Below are 24,187 nucleotides of genomic sequence, written 5' to 3'. Positions count from 1 at the left end.
ATCTTGGTTGCAAATACAGTCATAGCCTGTCATGTAGAGGAGCAAAGTAGGAAACTCTCGTAGCATTACTGGTGGAGAAATTCTAAGTATCTCAGACAACTGTAGTATAGTAATTGTTTCACCTGAATAAAAGAACCAGAGCCTCTTTATTGTTATTGTCACTGATTCTTCACTTGTTTTTCTAGAGATGCCATAAAACTTAAAAATTCTGTATCCATGACAATATATAGGTATTAGGAGCTTTACCTTTCTTCCACCTCTTCTGTCCAGAAAAAACTTGGCTGTTGCTGAGATGCTAAAAAAAAGTTTTCTTTTGAGTCATGATCTTACTCAAGTTGCAGGTTTTTTATTGCCATGGATACTTAGCTCAGAGCGACGGAAAAGGTTGGGTTTCAAAGGTTTCAAAAGCCTTTGTGGGTGCCTTCTGAACACTGAAGGGTACTTTCTTTACTATAGATGTCTGACAGTAACTTTTCTAGTGTTTACAGCTTTTCTTCTCAGGTAAATACGAAAGTGTGCTGCCAATATAGCTGCTTTGTTCTTGATCACATTTCACTCCCACATAATTGTACCTCCAACTTCTGGACTTGAACAAGTTTATAATTATTTTGCAGCAGTAATTTTGCTGGATGATTTCAGCAGGATTCTGCTACTTTCATCAGAACCGTGTCCAGTGTATTTTCCTGTTTCCTTTCTGGCACTGGACCACTGAAGGGCTTTTTCCTCTCTGTTTCGCCCTCTCAACTAATCATACACTGAACGTTTATTTGGAGTTGCTTGAGCTGGACCAATGTTTAAATAAGATAGATGTGTACTTCAGGGATGTATTTTGAAGCTGTTAACCTGGATTCAAAGTGTTCCCGATCCTTAAGCAGCTTTCTGAATCTGTTTGGTTTTGTCTGAGGCTTCATGCTTGTGTGTAAAACCAGTATTTACCCAGGTTCAACATAATCAATTCTGAATGCTATACTAACTTTCCTAAAGCCAGACTTCTGGTTTCCTCAATGCCTTCCTGACTTACAGATTGCCTTTCAGCCATTTTATGCTAGCTACTTCCAACTGATCAAACTCAACCTTGTTCTTGCAGAGATTCTTTTTCAGAGATTGCATGGAGGGAAGCAAATGTAGCTTCCAATTAATGACTAGCTTTCTGATTTTTCCTTAAAGAAGTTAAAGCAGAACTAGTCAATGCAGCTCTCTGTAGCTCTAAAGTTGTCAGAGGCAGGGGGAAAAGAAACATAGTTGTATTTTTCAAGGATGCTGAATTGTGGCTTCGTTTTCAACCATCAAGAAGGAAAGGCCCTCATCTTTGGAAAACTGCATCTCTGTCTTTTTTCAGTCTCTGATCTCCATCAATAGTCTTCCCCACATGCATATCCTATAAGTATTTTTTAGCAGCTAGATCCTGGCCACTTTGCACAGGCAAAGCCTTTTTGTGTGTTTGCGAGTACGTGTGCCTGTATCTAGTAGATACGGCAGAGAAAAAGACACACTCCTCTTTCAGAGGGTAAACTTCCTAATAGCCAGGTCTAAAACCCTTATATTACATGTTCTGCAAATTTCCTCAGAGTAGAACAGTTTGCATACACCACTTGGTGCCTGATTGTTTGGAAAATTTCTTTAAACACCGTAGTACAGAGGAAAAAGACTGAAATAGGTTGCTGCTGCAAATTCTTTCACTCCTGCAAACAGTTATTCTAGGTCAGTCCTCTTGTTCTCTTTGCTTTTTGAAGGCAATGTTTGTTGGAACACCATCAATTTTATGCAGTAAAATCCTAGAATGGTTTGGGTTAGAAGGCACCCAAGAGCTCATCTAGTTCTACCCCCCTGCCATGGGCAGGGACACCTTCCAATTGATCAGGTTGCTCTGAGCCCCATCCAGCCTGGCCTTGAACACTTCCAGGGATAGGGCATGGTCATGCTGGTACCTTGTGCATTTTCAGTTTTCCATCATCCTAGTTCTTTCAGACATTAAGTTGTTTTTATTTTGGTGTTTTTTTTAATGGAGAGATGTCTAGATTTCAGCATTTAGCATCCAGTGTCTTGGGTAGGAAAATGAGGAGTGGAGAGAGCTGCTGGGATGGTGCCCCTGTTGCAATGTGATGTGCTACATAGTGTGTAGATCTCAGGATTGTATTTGGTAGAACCATATTTTTGGTGGAAAGGAATGTGTGGCCTGTGGGTAACACAGTTGTGTCACAGGAGATGTTGACGTTTAACTCTGAATTTCTATGTGGAGAGAGACTCCTGTTGGGGCAGGAAAGAATCTTTAGGCAGGGATTGTGGTACTCAGAATCCTGTTGGAATATCTGTTGGAATGCTGGCTGATCACAGGTACCAGATTGGGCTGCATTATACGCTAAAGTATATTTTTTCTTGCAATCCATGATCTTTCTGACAGTGCCACCAGGTGGCTTTGACCTGCTTAAAATTTACTTTATCATGTAAAGCAGCACTTCCGAGTTTGTGACTTTTCTGGGAATTTGTGTGACCATGCCTGATACAGAAAAGCTCAGTATCTGACATTGGCAGCATGAGGAATTGCTGTTTGTCTGTTACTGTTTTGATACCTTTTGTGCAGAACGGATACTTTGGTCTCTTAAAAGAACAGCCTTAAGTCATTCTTACTTTGTAACTCCAGAAACTTGTTCACGTCACTCAAAACTAAGATTACTTTGATGTTTTAATGTGTTACAGCATGGATAAAGGATAGAGCTTTATCTCATGTTCATGTAATTCTCTGGCACGTGACTGAGTGGGCTCTCAGATCTGAAGCTGAAGAATGGCAATGCTGTCAGTTGCACTTTTCAGTGTTTCTGTGCATAAAATTCAGATAGTTATGGATTATAAAGTATAAGAAAACACACTATATGTCTAGAGTACAGATAAACTGATAGGTCTTTTATACCTTTATAGGTAAGTGGTGTTATTGCCACCTTAAATTGTTTCTACCTACCACAGATAAAACACGTGTAAAGATAGATTTAAAATACATAATTTATTCTACTAAAAGTGCATGCTCTTAATCAAGATGGATTTTTTTATTTTAAAAATAATATTCCTTCTTTTCCTCAAGGATCACTCAGGTACCCTAAAGAACAGTCTTCTGCAGGTGGACCAGAGCTGTGTTCGTAACTCATACGATGTCTTCTCTTTGCTTAGGTAAGGTTTTTGATAATATTTTGTGCAGCTATTGTAACTTCTGTAGTGTCTATGTGGGAAGATCTTTCCAACTATTAAAAAAACCCCAACATGATGTGGAACGTGCCAAGGAGATATCAAGGTTGTGCCAATATACTCATGTAGTGAGGAGCTGGGCTGTGGTGTATGTGTGTTCTGTGGTGGTGGCTGGGCTTCTGAGTGCTCTGAACTAGGCCTGACTGTGAAGCTGGCCCATGGACATGCCTTGTGAATATGAAGATCATGGAGCTTCTTTGTTGGAGAGTTTCTGTGGAAAGACTCTAGTCTGTTCTCAACAGCAGTACATTTTTTTTTAAATACACGAGAACACAGTCAGGACCCAGTTACTCCAGCACAGCTGTGATCTAAGAAAGGTACTGGGGTTTTTTGCTTTTGGGTGGCTGCTAAAATGTCTGTGGTAATAAAACACATGAATTGCTAGTATTAAGTTAAACCGAGATGTCCTTTTTCAGATCTTCTTTAATTATAATAGTTAAAAAATATGAGTTATGGAAAAGTGTATTTGTGGTCCACCACTGTCAGTAAGTTGGTTTTGAGGAATCTAAATGGCATTTTACAAGACCGATTGATAACTTCAATTCTGCAGTAAAGGCAGTAGATGTGCTATGAAGGATAGCACACCCTTGAATACGAAGTGTTTAATATGCTTTCAAAAGTCTATGTAAAAATACATTTGACTTTTTAAATCAGTTGTACAAGTTAAATCCATTTGACAGTGTTGACAGTAGGTGTCAGTGTTGCCTGCCTGAAGAGAGAGGAAAAGTCAGCTTAGGCTGCTTATTCAGATGTCTTTATTTAAGCTCTCTTAAAATTTGAGTGTTCTGTTTCTTGATTCTGTAAAGCATATTTAAACTGAAGGCTGCTTTCTAAATGTTTTTTATTCTGTGCTTTTAGTGAGAAACAACCAGGGGGAGTGATAGGAAGTTCCGATTACGTTCTGGCACTGTCCATTAGAAGAGACTTGTAGTACCTAACATTAAGTCTTTGTTAAATAGAAAAAGGAAAAAAATGTGCAGTTACCGTGATTACCTCATTCACGAAGGTTTTTCACATTTTATGTGCACATCTATCTAGTATGAAGCATGTTTTAGAAAAAAGACACACTATGGTCATGAACTTGACTAGGTGGATCCCTATCCATCCCCATGTAATCAGTCTGTAATCCTTCTTCTGAATGTGCGTTTTTTACCTCAAGCTGACAAGAAATTAAGGTGTCAGCTGTGATAAAGTTCACCTTGTTGTGTGCTTACCAGTGCTGTTTTGAACCCTGACTACTGAAGCTTCCCTCTGTTTTGGGAATGTGAGAGTCCAGGCTTAATCTCACACAGTGCCTAGGCATGCTGTTTGGTTTAGTTTCTGTTAAGCTCTGTCTCTGAGCAGAGACATTCTCCTTTTTTATTTTGTCCCAAAAGGAGCAGTGTTTTCCAGGCCTCAGAACCAGGCCTGCTGCTGACTGTGTTTTAGTGGATTCTGTATACCATATCAAGGGGATTACATTGCATTTAGTTCCAGCAGAAGTTAGAAACTGTAACTTGTGACTCTACCTAGGTGTCATTTTTTCTGATTTCATTGTGGTTGGCAAAGTTTGTTAGGAATTAAGGCAGAGTCCTCTGTGTAGTTTAGAATACTTTCTATCCCTCTCACATTAACTCTTCTTTTTTACAGGTGTGTTTTCTATACTGCTGCTTACCTTTGATATCAGGCTGAAAAGCCTGGTGATGGTGTTTGTTTTAAAATAATCTCTAGTCAGTTTTTGTCAGGTGTCCTTTTTCTCCTGTTGTTTTGGTTTGAAAAGACAAATGTCTGCTAAGGAAGGCAGGAGCCTCTTTTGAAATGGAATATATAAACTCCCTCCCTCTGAATTCTTACAATTTTGAAATTAAGGGGCTCTCAGGTAAAGATACGGGGATAGGAATAACAGTTCTTTACTGGGAAAATTAAAATAAAAATGCAGTAATACAAAAAAACCTCTGACAGAGTCAGAATACAACCTGACACCCTATCAGTCAGGGTGTTGGTAGCAGTCTGATTAAATGCTGGCTGCAGTCCTCATGGAGTGGCAGATGTGGTTTCTGTTGAACCAGTGATCCTGTGGAAGGGTGTAGTTTTCCTCTGAAAGTCCAGTAGTGGTATAGATGGGTCTGGTTTTCCTCTGCAATCCAGTGGAAAAAGGCTGCTTTGGTGTTTCAAATCTTAGATTTTTATCTAGGTAGGAAAGGCTTGGCTCCGCCCCCCCTAGCTGGAGCATCTCCCAATGGGATGATGGAATTTTATCAGTCATGCAGTGGGACTCAATGGCCCATTAACAGAAGATATCCTCCTGGAGGGAGGATGGATGGGTTATGGAAGAGATAAAGAGCACCTGATTTTAACAGATGGAGATAGAGTACATGCTGCTGGTTATATCTTGCATTGCAACCTAAGACACCTACCAAGCAACCTAAGACACCTACCAAGCAGTTTGGTTTGCTACCTCCTCCAAGAGTCCATGCTTGAACAATCGACCCATGAACTCTTCCCAAAGATTGTATGAGTGTGTTTCTCTTTGAACAGAAGAGAGAGATGGGCATAATTTCAGTTATGATTCATTAGGCAGAATGTATTTTGGGAGGAAATGAGTTGCTGTCTTTCTTCTTCTGTCCATTGGCTGTAAAGAGAATACTGAGGTGTCCACACTATAAAGATCTGCAACTGGTCACATAAATCTCATGTTTTGAAGAGTTTCTTATAAGATATTTGTCTGTAGTAAAAATTCACAAGCTGCACATGTAGTTTCCTAATGTTTTCACAATGTAAATATGAAGAACAGCTCGTACTAGCTTTATTTACTCCTTTACAAAAGGAAGCAAATGTTGGTGACAGTGGGATCTAGGTCCCAGTTGTTGTGGTGGTACTGTGCTGCCAGATGCAGCAAAGCCACTGATAGCCAAAATGGAGAGAACTGGTTCTAGCTCATCCCCTAACTCTTGACTGCCCAGTGAGATCTCCTGTGGTTTGATCTGTGTTTCAAAACTGCTTTTGGGGAAAAAAGTGATGTAAGTATTTTTCCTCAGAAGTGAATAGCTAAAATTTACGATGCTTGTGAATAGACCTTAATGAAAAGTGTATGCTTGGCTCAAATTTTGTTGATAATAAAATTAATTGGGAATGACAGAGTGTGTGAACAATGGAAAATTTTTTGTGCGTTGGATTAAAGTAGTGCCTGTGTTTAGATGCTGAATTGTGTGGATTTACAAGTCAGTTAAGCAAGAAGAACAAGTTAAATGTTCAGGCAACACCTCTTTACACAAAGAACGTTTCAGCACCTCTGCAGCTTGTGACCCTTCTTATTCTGGGACAGGGACAACATCCTCAGGCAAACATGGTGCTGCTTGTAAGTTGTTTGTGCCATATAGAAGTGACAAATGTTCTTCCAGCCATTTGCTTTGAAAGGGCTAACTAACAAAAATTCACCACATCAGCTGGAAAGCTCAAATTTTGAGGTTTTTATCCCTTGTCATATTTCCTGAAAAGAGATAATTTAAAGACTTTTTAAACATTATATTGCTGGTAGTAATAAGTTACACAGAAACGCCTTTCACACAACACTCAGGATGGGCCAAATTCATCTGAGGTCATGTTCTGGACATGTCTCAACAACCAAGTTCTGAGCACGTTTGCAGCACTAATGGGAATAGGTTTATATTTAGTATGCTCTTGGTTTTCTAGCCTTTCTTTTCTTAAAGCTTTGAAAAATAGACATTTAATATTAAGTGGTGTTGGAAAAATCAGATATTGCTAAAGAAAGGGCTTAAAGTGCTATGTAATAGAATTTTACTTCAATTTCTAAATACCAAAATTAATATAGTGTATTCTGCATCAGCTTTTTGTGACGCTTATAGAGCAATTGGCTTGTGCCTCTAAGTATGTGAATGCCTGAAATCCTCCCATATTCTACCTGGAAACAAAAGGTTCTCTGAGAACTAGTGAAAATCTGCCCCTTTGAAGTTTTGTTTCCTGTAGTTTTTATTACTCCATTCAGAACTGCCATCTCTATGGCTTAACTGTTCCTTCAGCCAGACAGTTATTGCAGATTTAAAACAGTTTGCTTGTGTTTTTGCTTTAAAAAAGTGTTCTTTTACAACAAATCCAACAACAGAATGACATTGCTGTAATTTGAGTGCTGGGATGGGTAAAAAGACTAGCTCCAGGCAGGTGCTTAATACTATTAGTGTCTAATCTGGCAAAATTTGATTTGAATAATACTTCTGGTTATTAATCTCTCATGGGGCAGGGTATGCTTCAAGTGACAGACTTCATTTCAGGGTTTGCCGTCTGTAATATAACTGTTCACTTAAAGAAGAGTATGTGTCTCATCACTGAAGAGATATTATTTAAGAATACAAATGTTAGTAGTGTTTGTGATCTGAAACAGAGGTATTCATAAAATCACCTTCTAGTGACCAAGGCTAAAACATGTTGATATGGTATAAAATCAGCTTTTGTTTAAATTATCCATCTTTATTAACAGTTTTGTTGAACAAACAGAACTTGATCTTTGAAACTAGAGATGAAGACAAAATATATGGTCAATGTAGGCTGCTGTGGAGCTGAATAACTTATTAGTAGCTCCTCAGCATAGTTTCTCTGAGACTACAGAGTCACTGGGATTGCATATGCCAAATGTAGTAACTGCCTTTGTGCAGCTATTTTTAACACATGGAAATCATGCTGAAAGAGTAGAGCAGCACAAGGGCTTCGTGGGCTTAAGCTGTTCAGTGCTAAGGTGCATCTCAGGTACACTGACTTGTCTTCTGTAAACCAGTCCCTCTTGAACAATGTCAGTGTCCTGTGACAGGAGCTCAGCCAGACTTTGCTGTTCTATGGCTCATTTAAGTAGCAGTTCCAAACTTTAGGCTTCCAGTTGTTTACTGGTGTGAAAAGGAGGGAAAGCAGGAAGAACACACGCTCTCATCACTGGTTGTCTGACTTCAGAGAGTTGCACAGCATCTGATAAATCCAGATGTGAGCCGTGCAAAGCTGTTCTGCCTTTTGAACTTTCCTGAAGTTCCTCTATTTCCATCTTAACCTCTGTGAAAAAAGTGAACCCAATGGAGCTGGGAAGTAGATGGGTCTACATGGAAACACTAAACAGTGCAGTTATGGATGTTCATGTGGTGGAACCATCTTTCTGTAGGATGTGAATGGGTCAGGAAAGGTGATAACTAATAAATAACCTGATACTCTTGCAGTGCCTTGTTCTAGCTTTTTCTGAGAGCTTCTTGGCAATCGTATTGGAGACTTTTGGACTGCAGTGTTGCTACTGCTGTTGCCATCATCCTCTCCTAGGATCTCCTCACCATCTTAAGTTCCTCTCCTAAAACATCCCTTTGCTAGTGATAAGCGTTGGGTTTGGGGTTTTTTTGGGTGGGTTTTTTGTTTTGTTTTGTTTTTTTGGGGTGGGTGTTTTTGGTTTTTTTTTTGGTTGGTTTTTTTTTGGTTGTTTGTTTGGGGTTTTTTTTGTGTTTTTTTTTTTTTTGTGTTTTTTTTTTTTTTTTTTTTGTTGTTGTTGTTGTTGTTGTTGTTTTTTTTGTTTTTTATTTTTTTGGGGGGCTTTTTTTGTGATGTCCAGGTTTGATGTTTCTAGACAGGAAATATTTGTACCTGGAAGACTTGGCACTTTGTACCCAAGAGGCAGCCAAGACCAGGCAGACATCCTCCCTTGGATTTGGACAGGCAAATCCAAGTGGCCTAAGGCCAGGATTAGTAAATAGGAGTTGGAATTGGACCTCTAGAGTGCCTCTGTATGCTTAATTAAGCAGTTCTGAAATGGATGAGCAGTTTAACAAGTGTCATCCTTCTTGGTCTGAAAACTTTGTGGGTTGGAATTGTGCTGTGGTGACATCGTGAGAAGTGGCGATGGAGATGAAAACTGGGATCTGATTTTTTTTCTGTTTTGAGAGGTTCCTTAGCGATTTTTATTGGTGGCATCAGACTTTTGGACAAATCTCTTCCCAGGAATTTTACCTCTGTGGTGCTGAGCTGTATGGGAACTGAGGCTATTCAGTCATTAGAACACTAAACTTACAAGCCTGCCTTTTGCCAAAATCTGTAGCAGAGAGTGACATGGATCGTAGCAAGTTGAAACAGTCCATGAAGCATAAGAGCAGTACGTATTTGTTAACTGCTGGGTTAGTAGTCTGCTGCTGCTCTGATCTTCCATTTTCCTAATTTGCCATATGCAATAAGCTACCCCTGCAGTGGCACATTTTTAGCATAGATATATTGCTAGATCTTGGTCAAATTCAGTTTCAGAGCACTTTTGAGAGGAATTACACAAAGCTGTGCAGGGCTTAAAAAGTAACTTTATTCTGCCTCTCTATTTATGACAGTGTGTAAAAGATGGTATGAATGAAGCAATACTGAGAAGTCAGAACCTAGTTCTGCTTCTTTTCCTGGCTCTATGAAATGAATGAAAACCAGAATGTTGTAGAATCTTAGAATAGTTTGGGTTCACAGTGACCTTTAAAGATCATCCAGTTCCACCTGCCTGCCATGACCAGGTTGCTTCAAGCCCCATCCACCTGGCCTTGAACACTTCCAGGGATGGGGCACCTACTATCACCTTGAACAACCTGTGCCAGTGTTTCACCATCCTTGTTATAGAAAATGTCTTCCATATCTTTAATCTAAATAGCCAAGTGCCACCAGAGGAGAATAGGTAATTTACTGACGGATACCTGAAAGTTTTAAGAAGGAGGATTTTGTGAACATCAGGACTGTTTATTTTTGTTGCACTTTTGTCCTGGATATGGCCATGAGAATGGTGCTGTGAGTTGCTTTCTTTCTCCTCTTTTCTTTTCCTGGACAAAGATTTTGGTGAATGTAATCCTGTCTCTAAAATCCTCAGAACTATCCAACCACACCAGGGAAAGTCAAGGCAGAATTTTGACTGAGAACAAATAAAACAGGTTAAAGACCTTGTAGTGGGGAAAATGCTCTAATAAATTTTCTCATTAAAGCAGGGCAGGATAGGGAATGCATGAACACTCCTGAGAGCATCACAACCATCTCTGTTAGGTGGGAGTTTTCACTACTATAGCTGCAGAATTCTGCTTCTCTTGGAAGAAAACTCAGATTTGGAGGTGGCTTCCAGGAGGAGAGTGCAGCAGTATGCAGCTTTGAAACATGAGCCACCTGAATATTGGCTAGTGTTCCACCTCCTTTCTGCATTGCATAAACCTGTGCTCTGCTGTCACAAGCACTTTATCAGTTATGTGGCCTTCAGTGGAAGAACACAAACAAGTGGAGAACAACTGGTCTCTTTTTGGATGGAACCTGGAACGCATTCAGTCTGAATTTTTGCATCTTCCTTTTGAGTTTTTCAGTGAATCCTGGTCTTAGGCTTGCTCACTGTTTCAGAGAATGGAGACTTCTATGAAGATTTGTTAGGAAAAGGCTGTTGAATTCTACAGGTGTTACAGTTCACCTGCCAGGAATCATCTTGACATGTTTATGCACTTTAGAAATTTGATTTGCATCTAATTTACCTTTTTTTTTCTAAATACAGTGTGTTGAATATGATTGTGTGCCCTGGCAGCAAGGTTTCTGTAATCACAAACTGAGAAAGAACAAAAATAAGTTTCCTTTGTAATTTTCCACATTTGTGTTTTGAATTTAAAAAATCAGCCCATAAATCCATCCATTTAACTGGAGTTAAATCTCTGAATTTAAGAATTAAGGAATAAGAGCACTAGAGACATCTCATATTTTGTTGCTTAATTTCTCAAAAAAAGTTTGAGTTGCCCTTTAAGGCTTTCCTCTTCCATTCATGCCCTGTGAGTATTGAAGGTGGTCTATATCCTAGCTAGCTTCCTTAAATATTCCTCAAACTGGAGGTTGGAACCTGCCCTGCTGCCCATTTGATAGACATGTTTGGGTTTTTTTCCTGCTCTGTTTCCAAATAGCTCAAAGCATTCACTGTTGCAGTCCACAAATCCACATGAACTTAATTATTTTAAAGCTTAATTTGAGTCTTAAATGTGTAAGGCTTAAATGTAGACTCTCCAATGCAAGCATAAGGCTTACACCTAAGTGATTTACATGTGTAGGACTCCAACCTGTTTGAAAGAATGATGGAAAGTTATCTGTGCTGCAACAGCACTGTTTGTCTGAAGAAATTGGAAAGGGAGTATATGATTATAAATTAGGAATTTTTTCTTGTGGGAAAGCAGATGTAGCAAATGATGGTTTAAGGGATTATGAAAAAAAAAAAATCTTAAAGCTGGCTGGCACTCTCCAGAATCTAAATTTGTGGACTAATATAAAGTAGTGTGCATTCTAGTTTCTGAATTTAATAGGAAAGTCTTTAATTATTTTTTTCTTTAGTAATAGGTTTGGGTACTTCCAGGACCCTCCAGGTCACTTGTTGCCAGAAGTGTTCCATTATATTTTTTAAATCCCATGTAGTAATAATTCTCAGTTTAAATTTAGTCTTGCTGTAAACTAAGGTTGTTCTGGCAAATAGGACCAGTCATTTATTTCTTTTGTGAAAAGGGGCTGTAGTCTGTGACTGCTATAATTAATTGATGTATTTATGGCTTAAAGTTCTGTACATGAAAAATCCAGATGTGTCTGATAGAAAATAGGTATCGGGAGTGGATGATAGAAAAATCATGTATCAACTGTCTGATAAAGCTGAGACTCTTTCATTAATGTAAATACAAGCATATGTTATTTCAATGTTGAGGGTTAGGATTTTTCCTTTTGTTTCTCTCTCTCGTGGTATTTTGTCCCATCTGTTGCTAAGATACAGTAATGACCAGTACTTAAAAGAGACAAAAGATGTAGCCAAGGGAGAGGGGGAATAGTGCAGCTGACTGCGCTATTGTAGCTGAGGGTCATTCTCTGGGGAAGGGCAGACAAATCTCCAGGTTTTGGCTGTTGGGCTGAGGGGCTGGGCTCTGCTCCTCTTGTGCTCTCGGAGGAGGGACAGCCGGTCTGCGGTGCCTGCCCAGAGGATTCTCTGCCACTATGGAGCTTTTGTCCTCCCTCTGTTTCTCCTACCATGGGTGAGCCTTTACTCATTAGAGCAGCTGTTGAACTGGGACCTGATCTGACTGGAAAGGACCCTCACCATCTATGTGGGTGCCTCAGGGGAAAACCCGGGAGCCTGATGCCCTCCCCATTCCTGGAGGGCGCATCTCCTGGCTGCTTCTGCAGCCACACTCCACTTCCCATATATTTGCCTGAAAGCCCTGTAATATCCAGGCTATAATAATTTGGAGGGAAGGAGGTAATTTTTCCATTCCAAGGGAAGTTCTGCTTTCCTTGACAGAGCCCTATCTTTCAAACCATGACACTTAATAGGCGCAACTCTCACTACACTCCAGCTTTCAGTTTTTTAGCGATTGCAGACGGAAATGAACTTGCTACACAAACTACTAAATCACTGGACTAATGCATGATCAAGAGAGACTAGGATACTGCAGCATGTTGTAAAGGAAAGTGCTCCAGCTGAACCTTCAAACTTTCTGCAGGCTTAAAGAGAGTGAATGTGTTACAGCACATACCGAAGTTGTAAAGTCAAGTTTTGTTGGACCACTTCACTGTTCAGTCCTGGCAAGTAGGGAAAACTGATTGATCTTGCAAACAAGACAAGAACATTATGTCAAAGGAACGCTGTAATGATGAAGAAGTCCAAAACTTGATAACCATTTTTTCCCCCCGTCCCCCATTCAAGCCGGTACCCAAATTGGATTGATTGGTGGGATACTGTATGCTAGAATGGTTTCAAACCTTACAGCCAAGGTAGAAAGTGGGTTGTGGGCTTTTTTTTGGGGGGGGAAGGGGCAGTCTTTGTTGGGGAAAGCAATTTGATGTAAGACTTGAAAAGCCTTGAGGAAATAACCCAAATAGCCTGTATTTCAGGAACTTGGGATCTAGAAAGTATAAAGGAGAGATGTTGAAATTTTTTATGCTGGTCCTTTGTAGACCAAGTAGGGATGCAGCTTTTGTTAGACTTAGCTTACAATACATGGATTGCACTTTTAATGTATCTGACTGTTTTCTAAACTGTCAAAGGAAAGGGAGAGTGTTTTGTGTCTTTTTAATCTCCTCCATCTCAGAAAGCAGGTGCTATGGGAACAGAAGTAGAACAGCAGCCTTGTGCATCTCCACCTCCAATCAGTCAGGATGCTCAGGAATTTTAATGTCTGCTTTGCTTTCCGGTTCTTTCCCAGGCAGCAGCATGGAACTGGCCTGATGTTGGACAATTGCACAGCAGCTCTCACAGCCCCAAGCAACAGCAGTAAATCTGTCACACTTCACGTTCCAGTTGCTCTGCTTCTGGCTGACAGTGGTTGTGAGCTGCTGCAGACACTGGATGACAACACTGTTGGCTAAACTAGCCCTTTAAAAAGGCTGGAGTTTCTGCTGTAACTGGCTTGGCTTTCCCGATTGCTGGAGGAAATTTGGTAGCAGGCCAGTGGCCTCTTCAAGCCCTCAATTAGCTTTTACTGTGCTATGGAACTGCTAATTTTAATAAAATACATTCAAAAATGAAGTCTTGGGCAATGTAGGAAGAATCCCACGTTGGCTGATGGCATGTAGGTGATGTCATCAGTTGGCTTATTGTTGACAGTTATTAAGCCAAACAGGACTGTGCTCAAAGCACAGCTTGTGCTGACTAAGCTGTAACATTGGACCTGCATTTAGCCTAGAAATGGAAACAAGATGTGGTCAGTTAGGATTGAAGTTTCTCTCTATTTATTCTGTGTATGTTTTAATCCAGATTTATGGCCTCAGCTTGCTGATCTCCATTAGTGCAATCATAATTGCTTCCACCAAAGTCTGCTTATGCAGAAGTGATAGACAAAATTTCCATGTTGGCGTTCTTACAGCTTAGTTTGTATTCCCCTTGTTGGATGACCAAAGACTCCCACGTGGGGACTTTTTTTGGCTGAGAAGAAATTTTCTGTTGATAGTTGCTGCTTTTGTCACATGAAGTCCCTAAAATTTTAATCTTGAAAGATTTAACTTTGGATGTGGTCTTGTTACTATTTTAAAGTTGTTAGAACACCAGTGGATGTGCTGGGATTGAGTCAACCAGTATCAGTAATTTTTCTGTCTTGCACTGTAAATGGCCTTAGTTGGCATCAAGGCAGCAAAGTTCAACTGTGCAAGGAGTGAGTGAATGATGCTTGGCTTAAAAAGAAATCAATTTCTTATTTAAACAAGACTTTACTGCTGAATTATTTTGTATAGCAGTTTTTATGTCAGAAATACATATTTAGATACTGATTCACCCAGTTGAACAAATATTCCACTATATGTATTTTTTTGCCAAGTCAGTCTCTGTAAATGTCTGTTCCTTATCTTTTGAGCATGAATAGGAGACCTTAATTACTACGCAATTTGTAGGTTTTTAATGAGTGTTGATCAAATTACTGTGACAAACTCACATGGTAAATGACCTTTCCAACAATTTCTCCTTTATGTAAATACTCTTTCAATGAGTAGAACACCTTCCAGGAGGTTTTGCTGCCTAAATGGAGTGTTGTGAAAACTTGTAAGACTGTCTCGTGATCACTTAATGGATTAAATTGAGAATGTTCTTCCAGTGTTAAACTATATAAAGAGGAAGGGGAAATGTCATTCAGTTATTACTCTTTACCTAAAAGTTTTAGCTTGGGTAAGGCTTTCTTGTATGCAGAAGGAAAACATTCCAGACTTTTGGAAAGAGACAAGTTGGAAAGTGTGGATGTAGAAAACTTAGATCTGCTGGATGACATGCCAGCAGAGCTCTGAGCAATGTTCAGGATGGTCAGGAAACCTTGCCTTTGACCTGTGTACATGTTCCATAGCCAACAGCCTCGGGATGCATTCACAAAGTTCCCAGTAGGATTAGGGTTTCTAGGAGGTCTCAGTTCTTCATTGTTAGACCGAGCCCTTGGGTGATGCTGGACTGTTGGTCTCAGCAATCTTAGCCCCCCTCAGCAGCCAGCAGAGCAGTGTTTCTTCATGGGGTACAGCTGCCCCTGACCAGCTCTGCGGCTGCCAATGCTATGAGCAGTTTGAGAAACACTAGAGAAACCAAAGAAATTACTTACATTTTTGTTTTAAATTATGCTATTACTGTGTTTAGGAGAAGCAGCAGTGTGAAGGAGCTAAAGGCATCTGGTGACTTAAGTGTATTCATTTAGAACTGTAACAGTCCTAAATCAAAAGATCTTGTTTATTAATATTACTAGCAATGTTTGTTTCCATGTACAACTCTCTTTTTATAATAAATACGATCATTTCTACTTCGTGTCAATTTTAAGAAAGATGTTAATGTCTCTCTTAGACCTGTTTTTGCTGTCTTTTTTCCTCTGGCTGTTTTTTTTTTTCCCCAATAAATATGGCACATAATTGGCTTTCTCTCTTAACCCTGAAGTCAGGGCTAACAGTCAGTAACACATCATAATCTTTTAATGTTTTCAAGCATGATTCTAATTAAGAAACGTATGTTTTTGCTAGAGAAGGGCCCATAGCATAGTGGGAGATGCTGAAGAATGTTTCATGTTCTTGGCTGGGTAGCTGTATCTTAGCTGAACGATTCTTGCACTTTTTCTAAAGGTGGCCTGTGTTAACAATGCTTGTGTGTCTCTATCTTCATGTTAATGGTGATTTAATTAAAATGAGATACCCATAATTACCTGCTCTCTCATCTGCAGCCTGGTCAGCATCTGTTGAATTGAAAAATTGAAGAGGAGATTTTGATACTTGATTGAATTTAAAGACTTGGTAGTTTTCTTCATTAACTATGCAAGTTATCACAGAAGGGTTTGGTGTTGTGGGACCCTAGAGCTCATGCAGTTCCAACCCCCTGCCATGGGCAAGAGCACCTTGCACTAGACCAGGTTGCTCCAAGCCCTGTTCAACTGGCCTTGAACTTTTCCAGGGATGGGGCAGTTACAGCTTCTCTGGGCAACCTGTGCCAGGGCCTCACCACTCTCACAGGGAAGAATTTCTGCCCAATAACCCTTCCTTCCTTGTGCTTTGTCATTTGATATTTTGGAATGGAAGCTGACAGTCTGACTTTGCATTCCTGCTGCTGGTTTTGAACTGTTTGCATGTGTGGGGCACCTTTATCACAGCTGTAACTTTCTCCTTGCAGGCTCCACAGAGCTCAGTGTGCAATTAAACAGACTCAGGTAACTGTTCAGAAAATAGGAAGGGAGATTGAAGAAAAGCTGAGATGTACATCTACAAGGAACGAACTGGTATGTTTGATTTGTTAAAACCTTATTTTATGGGCTTGCTGAAGCATCTGACTGATGTCTTGACTGTGAGCTTTTTTTTTTTTTTTAAACACTTGAACTTGAAATCTTTCTTTACACCTGTCATTTTAAATAGGAACTCCTCTGAGAGCTGTGTAATATCATCAGTTTGAGTTGTGTGAGTTACTCAGATGGATTGATAAATTGGTTATCCTATTTTTACTTTTATTTTGTACAGTCTGTGCTATCAAAGCATAAATATTGCACAGTGCACGAAAGAGGTCTTTCAGGAAAAACAAACTTCTAATGATTTATATGAAACTTGACAGGAACCTGTGGTGGATTTAGAGTGAGGTTAGTCCACTGGCTGTATCTTCTTGAACCCTGACTCCCTTTGGATGAACAGAATTCATGCAAATGCTGTCACTCAAGTGACATATTCATTTTAAACAGAAATTGCGCTAGATCTTACAATGACTTTTGACATTTGGTTTTTGCTTGCTTTCCTCCCCTCCCCAGAGAAGTCTGTTGACATTAGTTCCTGCTTTCTGCCCAGGAAAGCTGATCATGGTTCAAAGATGAGTTGTCAGAACAGAAGTGGTTTGTGGTGACTTCATTATGTTGGTACTCATTGGTATCTGTCAGGTGCCTTGTAAAGGGCACATTTGCAGTATGAAGTTAATTTATTGCTGTAAAGCAGGTTCCGAGTTGAGAGCATTAAGCTAAGTTCCAAAAGTGTCAAATCGATTCAAGGATTTGGGAAAAATGGGATCTTGTTTACCCACTGTAAGTACAGGGATTACATTGCAGATGAAGAGATGAAGAAGTCACCTTCCATAAGGGGCAATATAAAATGTCTTGTGAGTCATTCCAACCCAGAGCTGCTTTGTCTTTTCATGGTATCTTGACTGTTTAACCATAATCTTTTCAGTTACGGATATTCTCATCCCTCATTGCGAAGGCTTTTCATATTTAAATATCTGACAGCAAAACTATATAATACAATCCTAGTATGCTTTTGGTTGGAAGGAACCTTAAAGCTCATCCAGTTCCAACTGCTTGCCGTAGGTAGACATACCCTCCATTAGACTAGACTGCTCCAAGCCCTGTCCAACTGGCCTTGAACACTTCCAGGTATGGGTCAGCCACAGTTTCTGTGGGCAAACTGTACCAGGGCCTCCTCACCCTCACAGCCAATGATTTTGTTCCCATATCCCATCTAACCCTGATCTCTAGCAGTGGGAAGCCATTTCTCCTTGTCCTGCCATTTCAGGCCCTTGTCCAAATTCCTTCTCTGGCTCTCTTGGACAACTGGGGCTCTAAGGTGTCCCTGGAGCCTTTTCTGTTCTCCAGGCTAAACACTCACAGCTTTTTCTTTGTATCCTCCTTTGTATCCTTTGAGACTGGGAATTGAATCTCATAGTGCAGCTTGAACATCTCCAGCTTTTTTCCAGCTCCTGCCTCCACTTTGTACAGACTTCTTACTGCTCACCTTCCCTCTTGATGGTGAGCCCTTTGCCAGGGAATGAAAGCTCATCCCGCTGCTAGTGCTGTGCTGTAATTTTTTATGTCCTGGTGAAGCACCCTTATTAATTTGTGGTCTGGGCTTAAGAGAGGAGATGCATCCCACAGGAGGAACAAGCACTGGCACAGAGCTGCATTGCTTTCCTTCCAAAGCAGAGTCTTTGGCAATCTGTTTCCAGTGGTAATCTATGAACTCCGTTCTTGGGCAGGTGCTAGTCTTGTCCTATTTTTTCTTTCCCTCCTATCACCTTTTTATGAAACTGCTTCTGTGCAATTAAACTTTAAAAAAAAAAAAAAAATCTGTATTTCTTTCCATAGAAAAAGGAGAGTGAATGTTTACAGTTGAAGATCCTGGTGCTACGTAATGAACTGGAGCGACAGAAGAAGGCCCTTGGTCAAGAAGTAGCCTTGTTGCATAAACAAAAAAGTACATTGCTTGACAGAGGTAAGTGTAGAAACCTTAGTCTAGTTCATGACCAGAATGAAAATGCTGGTTTCTGTTCTATTTTCATTGTCTGACTGTGATGTGCTCACGTTTTGTCTTTATCTGAAATTTGCAGCCAGGCGTAATTTCTTCACTCTCTATGTTACACTGAGTTTTAGACAGCAGTTTCCGGTATCTTGTCTCTAAATAACTTCTTACTATGACACTTACCCAAAGCAATCTTAAATCTGTGTTTAACTGACATTTTATGAGAACTGCAGTATAGTACAGTAAATATTGCCATGATAAAGGGATTTCATAATGTCATGAGGGAACTTGCTGTACCTGTGATTTGGATTCAGTTTTAAGTATTAGAAGACAAAAATCCCTCTTAATATTTTGATATGTAAGTGACAGATGAAGTGCTCAGTCATCTTGGTATCATCCTTTACCAGGCAAGTCTCCTGTAGTGAAAAGCTGTATCACTGCCTCTTTGGAGCTCACCAAGACCAAACTATACACATTTGATCTTGTCGCAGGATTTTTTTGGTTTCAATACATACTTGAGTCTGAAGTAATTAGCCACTACTAAAAAGGATGGTTTTTACCATGTACTTTAGTCTGGCTATGCAAGTATTGAGACCCCATAATTAGATTACTGCACTGTGTGGTTGAGAGAAATAGATACTAAAAGAGGATATTTGGCTGGTGAGTAGTGTGTAGTGCATGAAGATGGGTATTCCTCCTGTGCTGACATTCTCTATAATGAGAGCATAATATGAAAAATGGGAGGTTAAGAATAAGTGGAGGATTATTGCCAACATTTTGTCAGTATCTACTTTTAAAACTTTGGATAACTAAGAAAATACTTATAACTATTTTTTTCCTGATTCCTCATGTTGCTTAGAGAATGCATTTGGGACTGAACACCAGAAACTTGAAGAGCATAATGAATCTCTGTATGAATTAAGAAAGGAATGCACTGCTAAGAGGTAAAAGGACCTATGTTTGTTCTGTAATTGGAAAAAAGAGATAAGCTGGGGAGCAAGCCATCGAAAATGGGACTTGTGGCACCAAATTCTTCCTCATGTTGCCCTAAAACTTCTGTTAAGACATGTCTGCTACAATTCATAGATATCTAAAGTGATAATTACCAGTGGCAAGTCTAGAATAGAAGAAAACAGATGCTTGGTTGTATATGTAGAGTCTGATAGGACTTCTAGGTGTATTTTAGTGTAACACAGCTTTGTAATACCTGATTCAAAATATGTCTATAGTGTATGGTGTGCCTGAAAACAAAAATTAGCTTTGTGTGCTGTATTTTTTTTCGGGTGGATTTACCTAACTTTTTGGAGGATAGGAGGTGATAATTGGAAAGCTGCAGAGGGGATGTGACAGCTCAATACCTTTATTTGGAGCTTTTGAAGGAAGTAATGGTTTTGGAATCTCTTTCCCCAAAGAGAACAGTTTTTGAAGACAAATGCCCAGCAGACTATTCGTTGCAAGCAGTTGCTGTCGGAGCTGTCCTACATCTACCCTATTGATTTGGTATGTTTTCAACATCCTGACAATCTGCTCAATGTGAAATGGACTTCCTATTTATTACACTGCAAACAAATATGCTTTACTTGTGACAGAATATGCTCTTTGCTCATTCTGTTTGTTTCAACTTTTTCTTACATTTGCTCTTTAGATTATAAACTTTGCAGGGAAGGAACTTACACCAGCACCTCTTATACAGTGTCCTCTATGAAAATAGAGCAGCTATAATTTAAAGGATGTTTTCCACTTTGTGTATAATTGCATAAAGCAACCCTGACAGTAGGCTAGCTGAGTGCATAGAAACATATGTTAAAATGCTAAGCTTCAAAATCTTTTATATATTGAATTAATATAAAGATCTTCACTCTTTAAAAACGTTGCATTTATTTTCTGAACTATGTGAGATATGGATTAAAATACTGTGTCAGACCCTCTTAGTTTAGTTGAATATTTAGTTTTTTGATTTTTATTTTATTGTGTGTTAGCTTTGTTGTCATGTTTTATGCAGGTTTTGGTGTTATGGATGTTACTATTTTATGCTCACTTTCCACTGTTGATTTTAAACTTACAGAATAACCAAAAGGATTACTTTGTTTGTGGAGTCAAGCTTCCTAATTCTGAAGATTTTCAAGGTAACTGCATATTCTTAATGTAGTTGTTACAGTTAACACTGCTTCTAAACTTATTGAAATTAAGAAAACTGGTAGCAATAGCTTGGGGTCCAAATTTTTGACCAGAAAGATCTAGACTAGAAGAACACGTATGAATTATTTGTTGCTACTCCCTAGCTAAAGCTAAGGAGATTAATTTTGACTCTTAGTAAAGCACCTGTGTGGTCTAAGACTGCATATTGAAACACTGGAGCACGTTACCTAGAGAGGCAGCAAAGTCTTCATCCTTGGGGATGCTCAGAACCCAGCTGGATACAGTCTTGGGGACAATCTTCTCTGAGCCAGGGATGAGGACTGTGCCATTCCCAGAGGTGCCTTTCAAATTCAGTAATTCTGGAAAGTATTTATGTCTGACCTAGAATTACACTGGGGCTACTTTTAGTCCATAAATCTTGGTGGGCAACAGGCATGAATCTCCATTTGGTTTGCTGTAGTTGCTGGTGAACTTGCCAAATAAATACATTGCAAAAAAAGACTTTGGACCTCTCTGACAGTATGGAGTACCTTACAAGTGACTCTCTACTTTAACTGTCAACCCTCATCCTATTGCAGAAGCAAATATATCATGTGCCTGCCTGTATAACAGTTGTACAGGTAACTGCATGCATTCATCTACAAATGTTTGACGTGAACTGGAAATTCATTAAAATCTCCGTGAGGATTTGTTGCCCCCAGTACTTGTTCACTCTGGTTTCTTGAGCAAAAACCTCCATCAATTATCTAACTCTTTAAAGCCACCCCATAGTAATTAACTTGTACTAATAATATGTATATTGGAGGAATAATGTTTAAAACAGATTAATTTGTCAGTAGGACAAAAATCAGTCTATTGCTTTGTTTCCCTGATTGCATTGAATGTGGTAATCAACTCGGTTTGCTAACTCTTGGGGAATCAGTGGTGTGCCATCTTCTGGCCCATTTTCAGTTTGCTGGTATTAATTCATTGCAAAAGAATTACTAATTCTTTTTTCCGAGTCTCTAAAAGTATTGTATTTTGAGGAAGAAGTACTAAGCATTCAATTTAGCAAAATAGGCAGTTAAATTTGAAACCCAGCTGTCTGGCATGGATCTTCTCTGACTCAGTAGATACCATCTTTTAAAAATGTGGGCATCTGAAAAATGAAAAAAAAAATCCCAAAAAAGGCAGTTTTGCTGCAAATTTTGACCTATTTTACAAAATCCATTTCGACAGGGGTGTAACTTAAATACAATTATCATGACAGACCCTGATAGAGCTCAGTGAATGGTCGTTGAATATCATTATAAGCTTTCTTGAAGATCCTCTGTTTAGCTGGTTTCAGGGATGCATCAGAAGAGATGACTATTGCACTGTCTGTATCCCTTAAAAAGAATTTAAAATAGAGAAAAGAGAAAAGAAAAGCCTTTATATGGCTAAAAGATGTAGTTTCAATTGCAAGATCTATGTGTATTCCTGGCAGGTGAAGCTTTAAGGATGAAAGCTTAAATATCAAATTGAAAATGATACTTTAAAACAATGGGTTAATCTAAGTTTTTCTAGCTGTTGGCAGAGAATAGAGTTCATAGCTTGAGGTCAGTGCTCTCCAACTGATCTCACTCATGAATAAAGTTGAGGAGGAATGCAGCTTTCCCCTGATCCCACTCACACGTGTCAGCTTCATCTAGAGAAACGCAGAAAGCTTAATACTTGAGTTTTGTCTTGGGAGTTTTGTTTCACTTTTCCCATATCTTCCTTACCCTCCCCCATCCTGGCAGTGTAGCTTTGAAAGTAAAATTTGCAGAACAAGCCATCACTAGTTTTCTGTGCCTGGTCACAAGAGGCAAACACGACACAGTGAACTGCAAACGCTTGTAAAGCTCTCTAAAATTACTCCAGGCCTCCTTCTTTCCTTGAGTTCTGATTTCTGAGGGCTACATTAATTGTGGTTCTCTAAGGAATAAAGATAAATGCTAGGATTCGATGGATACAATTAATAATAGAATCTTTTTGTCATTGACAGCAAAAGATGATGGAAGCATCGCTGTTGCCCTGGGCTATACCGCTCACCTAGTTTCCATGATATCCTTCTTCTTACAAGTGCCACTCAGGTATCCTATAATTCACAAGGGCTCCCGGTCTACAATCAAAGATAATATAAATGACAAGCTGACGGAGAAAGAGCGAGAGTAAGTATATTGTAAACACACAGATCTACTTTCTTCAAAACAGCAAATCAACACACAGAAAACCCCATATTAAACAGTTTTGGGTAGTCTGAGGCAATATGAGATTTGAAGTTACTTTTTACCGCTTTCAGTAGCGTGGAATAGTCATTGAGTTTCTCTTGTTGGAATTTTGGGATACAATAGGGTAGCTCAGCTTTTTTATTCTGGGTCTGTTGGCACATAAATGCCTTTGGTTTGGCATCCAGTAATGCTAGAAAAACTTAAATAGTGTTTAATGAGTTTTGGTTTCTATTTAGAAAACTTGCCTTTTATGTTTTGCTGCTGGCTATGGGAATAAACTGCAGATAGCAAGTGTAGTTTCAATGAGGAGCTGCTGCCAGTGCTGGAATAGTGGTTCATAAAGGGGAGAGAACAAATAGCTTTGTTTTAACACAGAGTTCTTTAATCAATTGGAAAAACACAGTAACCTGCCACCTACTATAAATCAACTGAATATTCAATACAGAGCTTTTAATTTGTTCTATAATCATAGTCTTTGAACATGTAGCTACACTGTTACTATTTTCCTTCTAGGAAACCATCTTGCTGTCTTTAAATTGACTCTCTGAAAGTCTCCTGCGTTTTGGAAATTTGTTTATTTTCCCACTGTCTTTGCACCCGTGTGCTCTAATACAAAATTAGTGGCAATGACTGGTTAAGGTTCCCTTTGTAACCTGAAACCGTTGAACTGCCCGGAATGCAGCACTGACCATTGGTGGGAGGCCAACTGCTCCGTTCAGATTCTGGGCACTGGCAAAGTTTGCCCAGAGAGTTTATGGACTACCCATTCCTGGAAGTGTTCAAGGCCAGGTTGGATGGGGCTTGGAGCAACCTGGTCTAGCTGAAGGTGTCCCTGCCCTGGCACGGAGTTGGAATGAGATTAGCTTGAAGTCCCTTACAACTCAGGGATTCTGCAACTGTGTGTCTGGATGGCTTGCAGCATCAATAATTTCATTTTTCCACAAAAGTTTGAAAAGGAGCAGAGAAAATGACTGAGGGGAAATGAACTTGTGGAAAGTAGCTGACTCTATTGACAGGAAGCTGTGAAAAGCCAGATTCTTATTTTTGGAAATACACAGTCAAAGTATTACAACATTTTAACACTAATTCCTCATAATCCAAATAAAGATGGAAGGGTTTTATTGTGTCTAGTTGACAGGATTGGGATGCTTGAAAGGGTCTGATTTCTCTTTGAAGGTTAGTGACTTTTGGCAGGACAGGCAAGGTAATTTGCCTTAAGATTTAGACTTACTTGCTGAAGTCTTCCTGTTTTAACCCCATAAAACACAACTATATAATTGTCTTGCAGAGTAATTTTGATACGACTTTAATAACTTGTCTGAACACACTTCCTGGGTCCCTTAATAGAACATAGACCTGTTTTGCTTCAGTGTAGTTCT

The 24,187-nt window shown here is 39.4% G+C and overlaps 1 protein-coding gene across 1 annotated transcript in view; it reads left to right on the top strand.

Annotated features, from left to right (window-relative positions):
• The window catches only part of UVRAG (UV radiation resistance associated), a 92,165-nt gene that overhangs the window by 20,365 nt on the left and 47,613 nt on the right, over positions 1 to 24,187 (top strand). Inside the window, exons 6-12 of the mRNA XM_014882053.2 lie at positions 3,077 to 3,162; positions 16,340 to 16,445; positions 18,285 to 18,411; positions 19,298 to 19,382; positions 19,851 to 19,938; positions 20,504 to 20,564; positions 22,583 to 22,748. Coding sequence (XP_014737539.2) covers positions 3,077 to 3,162; positions 16,340 to 16,445; positions 18,285 to 18,411; positions 19,298 to 19,382; positions 19,851 to 19,938; positions 20,504 to 20,564; positions 22,583 to 22,748 — 719 coding nt within the window. The remainder of the gene's footprint in view (positions 1 to 3,076; positions 3,163 to 16,339; positions 16,446 to 18,284; positions 18,412 to 19,297; positions 19,383 to 19,850; positions 19,939 to 20,503; positions 20,565 to 22,582; positions 22,749 to 24,187) is intronic.

This window comes from Sturnus vulgaris, chromosome 2, assembly GCF_052056855.1.
Source record: "Sturnus vulgaris isolate bStuVul1 chromosome 2, bStuVul1.hap1, whole genome shotgun sequence".
In the NCBI taxonomy this organism is placed as follows: Eukaryota; Metazoa; Chordata; class Aves; order Passeriformes; family Sturnidae; genus Sturnus; species Sturnus vulgaris.
This window is presented reverse-complemented; position numbering and strand designations above follow the sequence as displayed.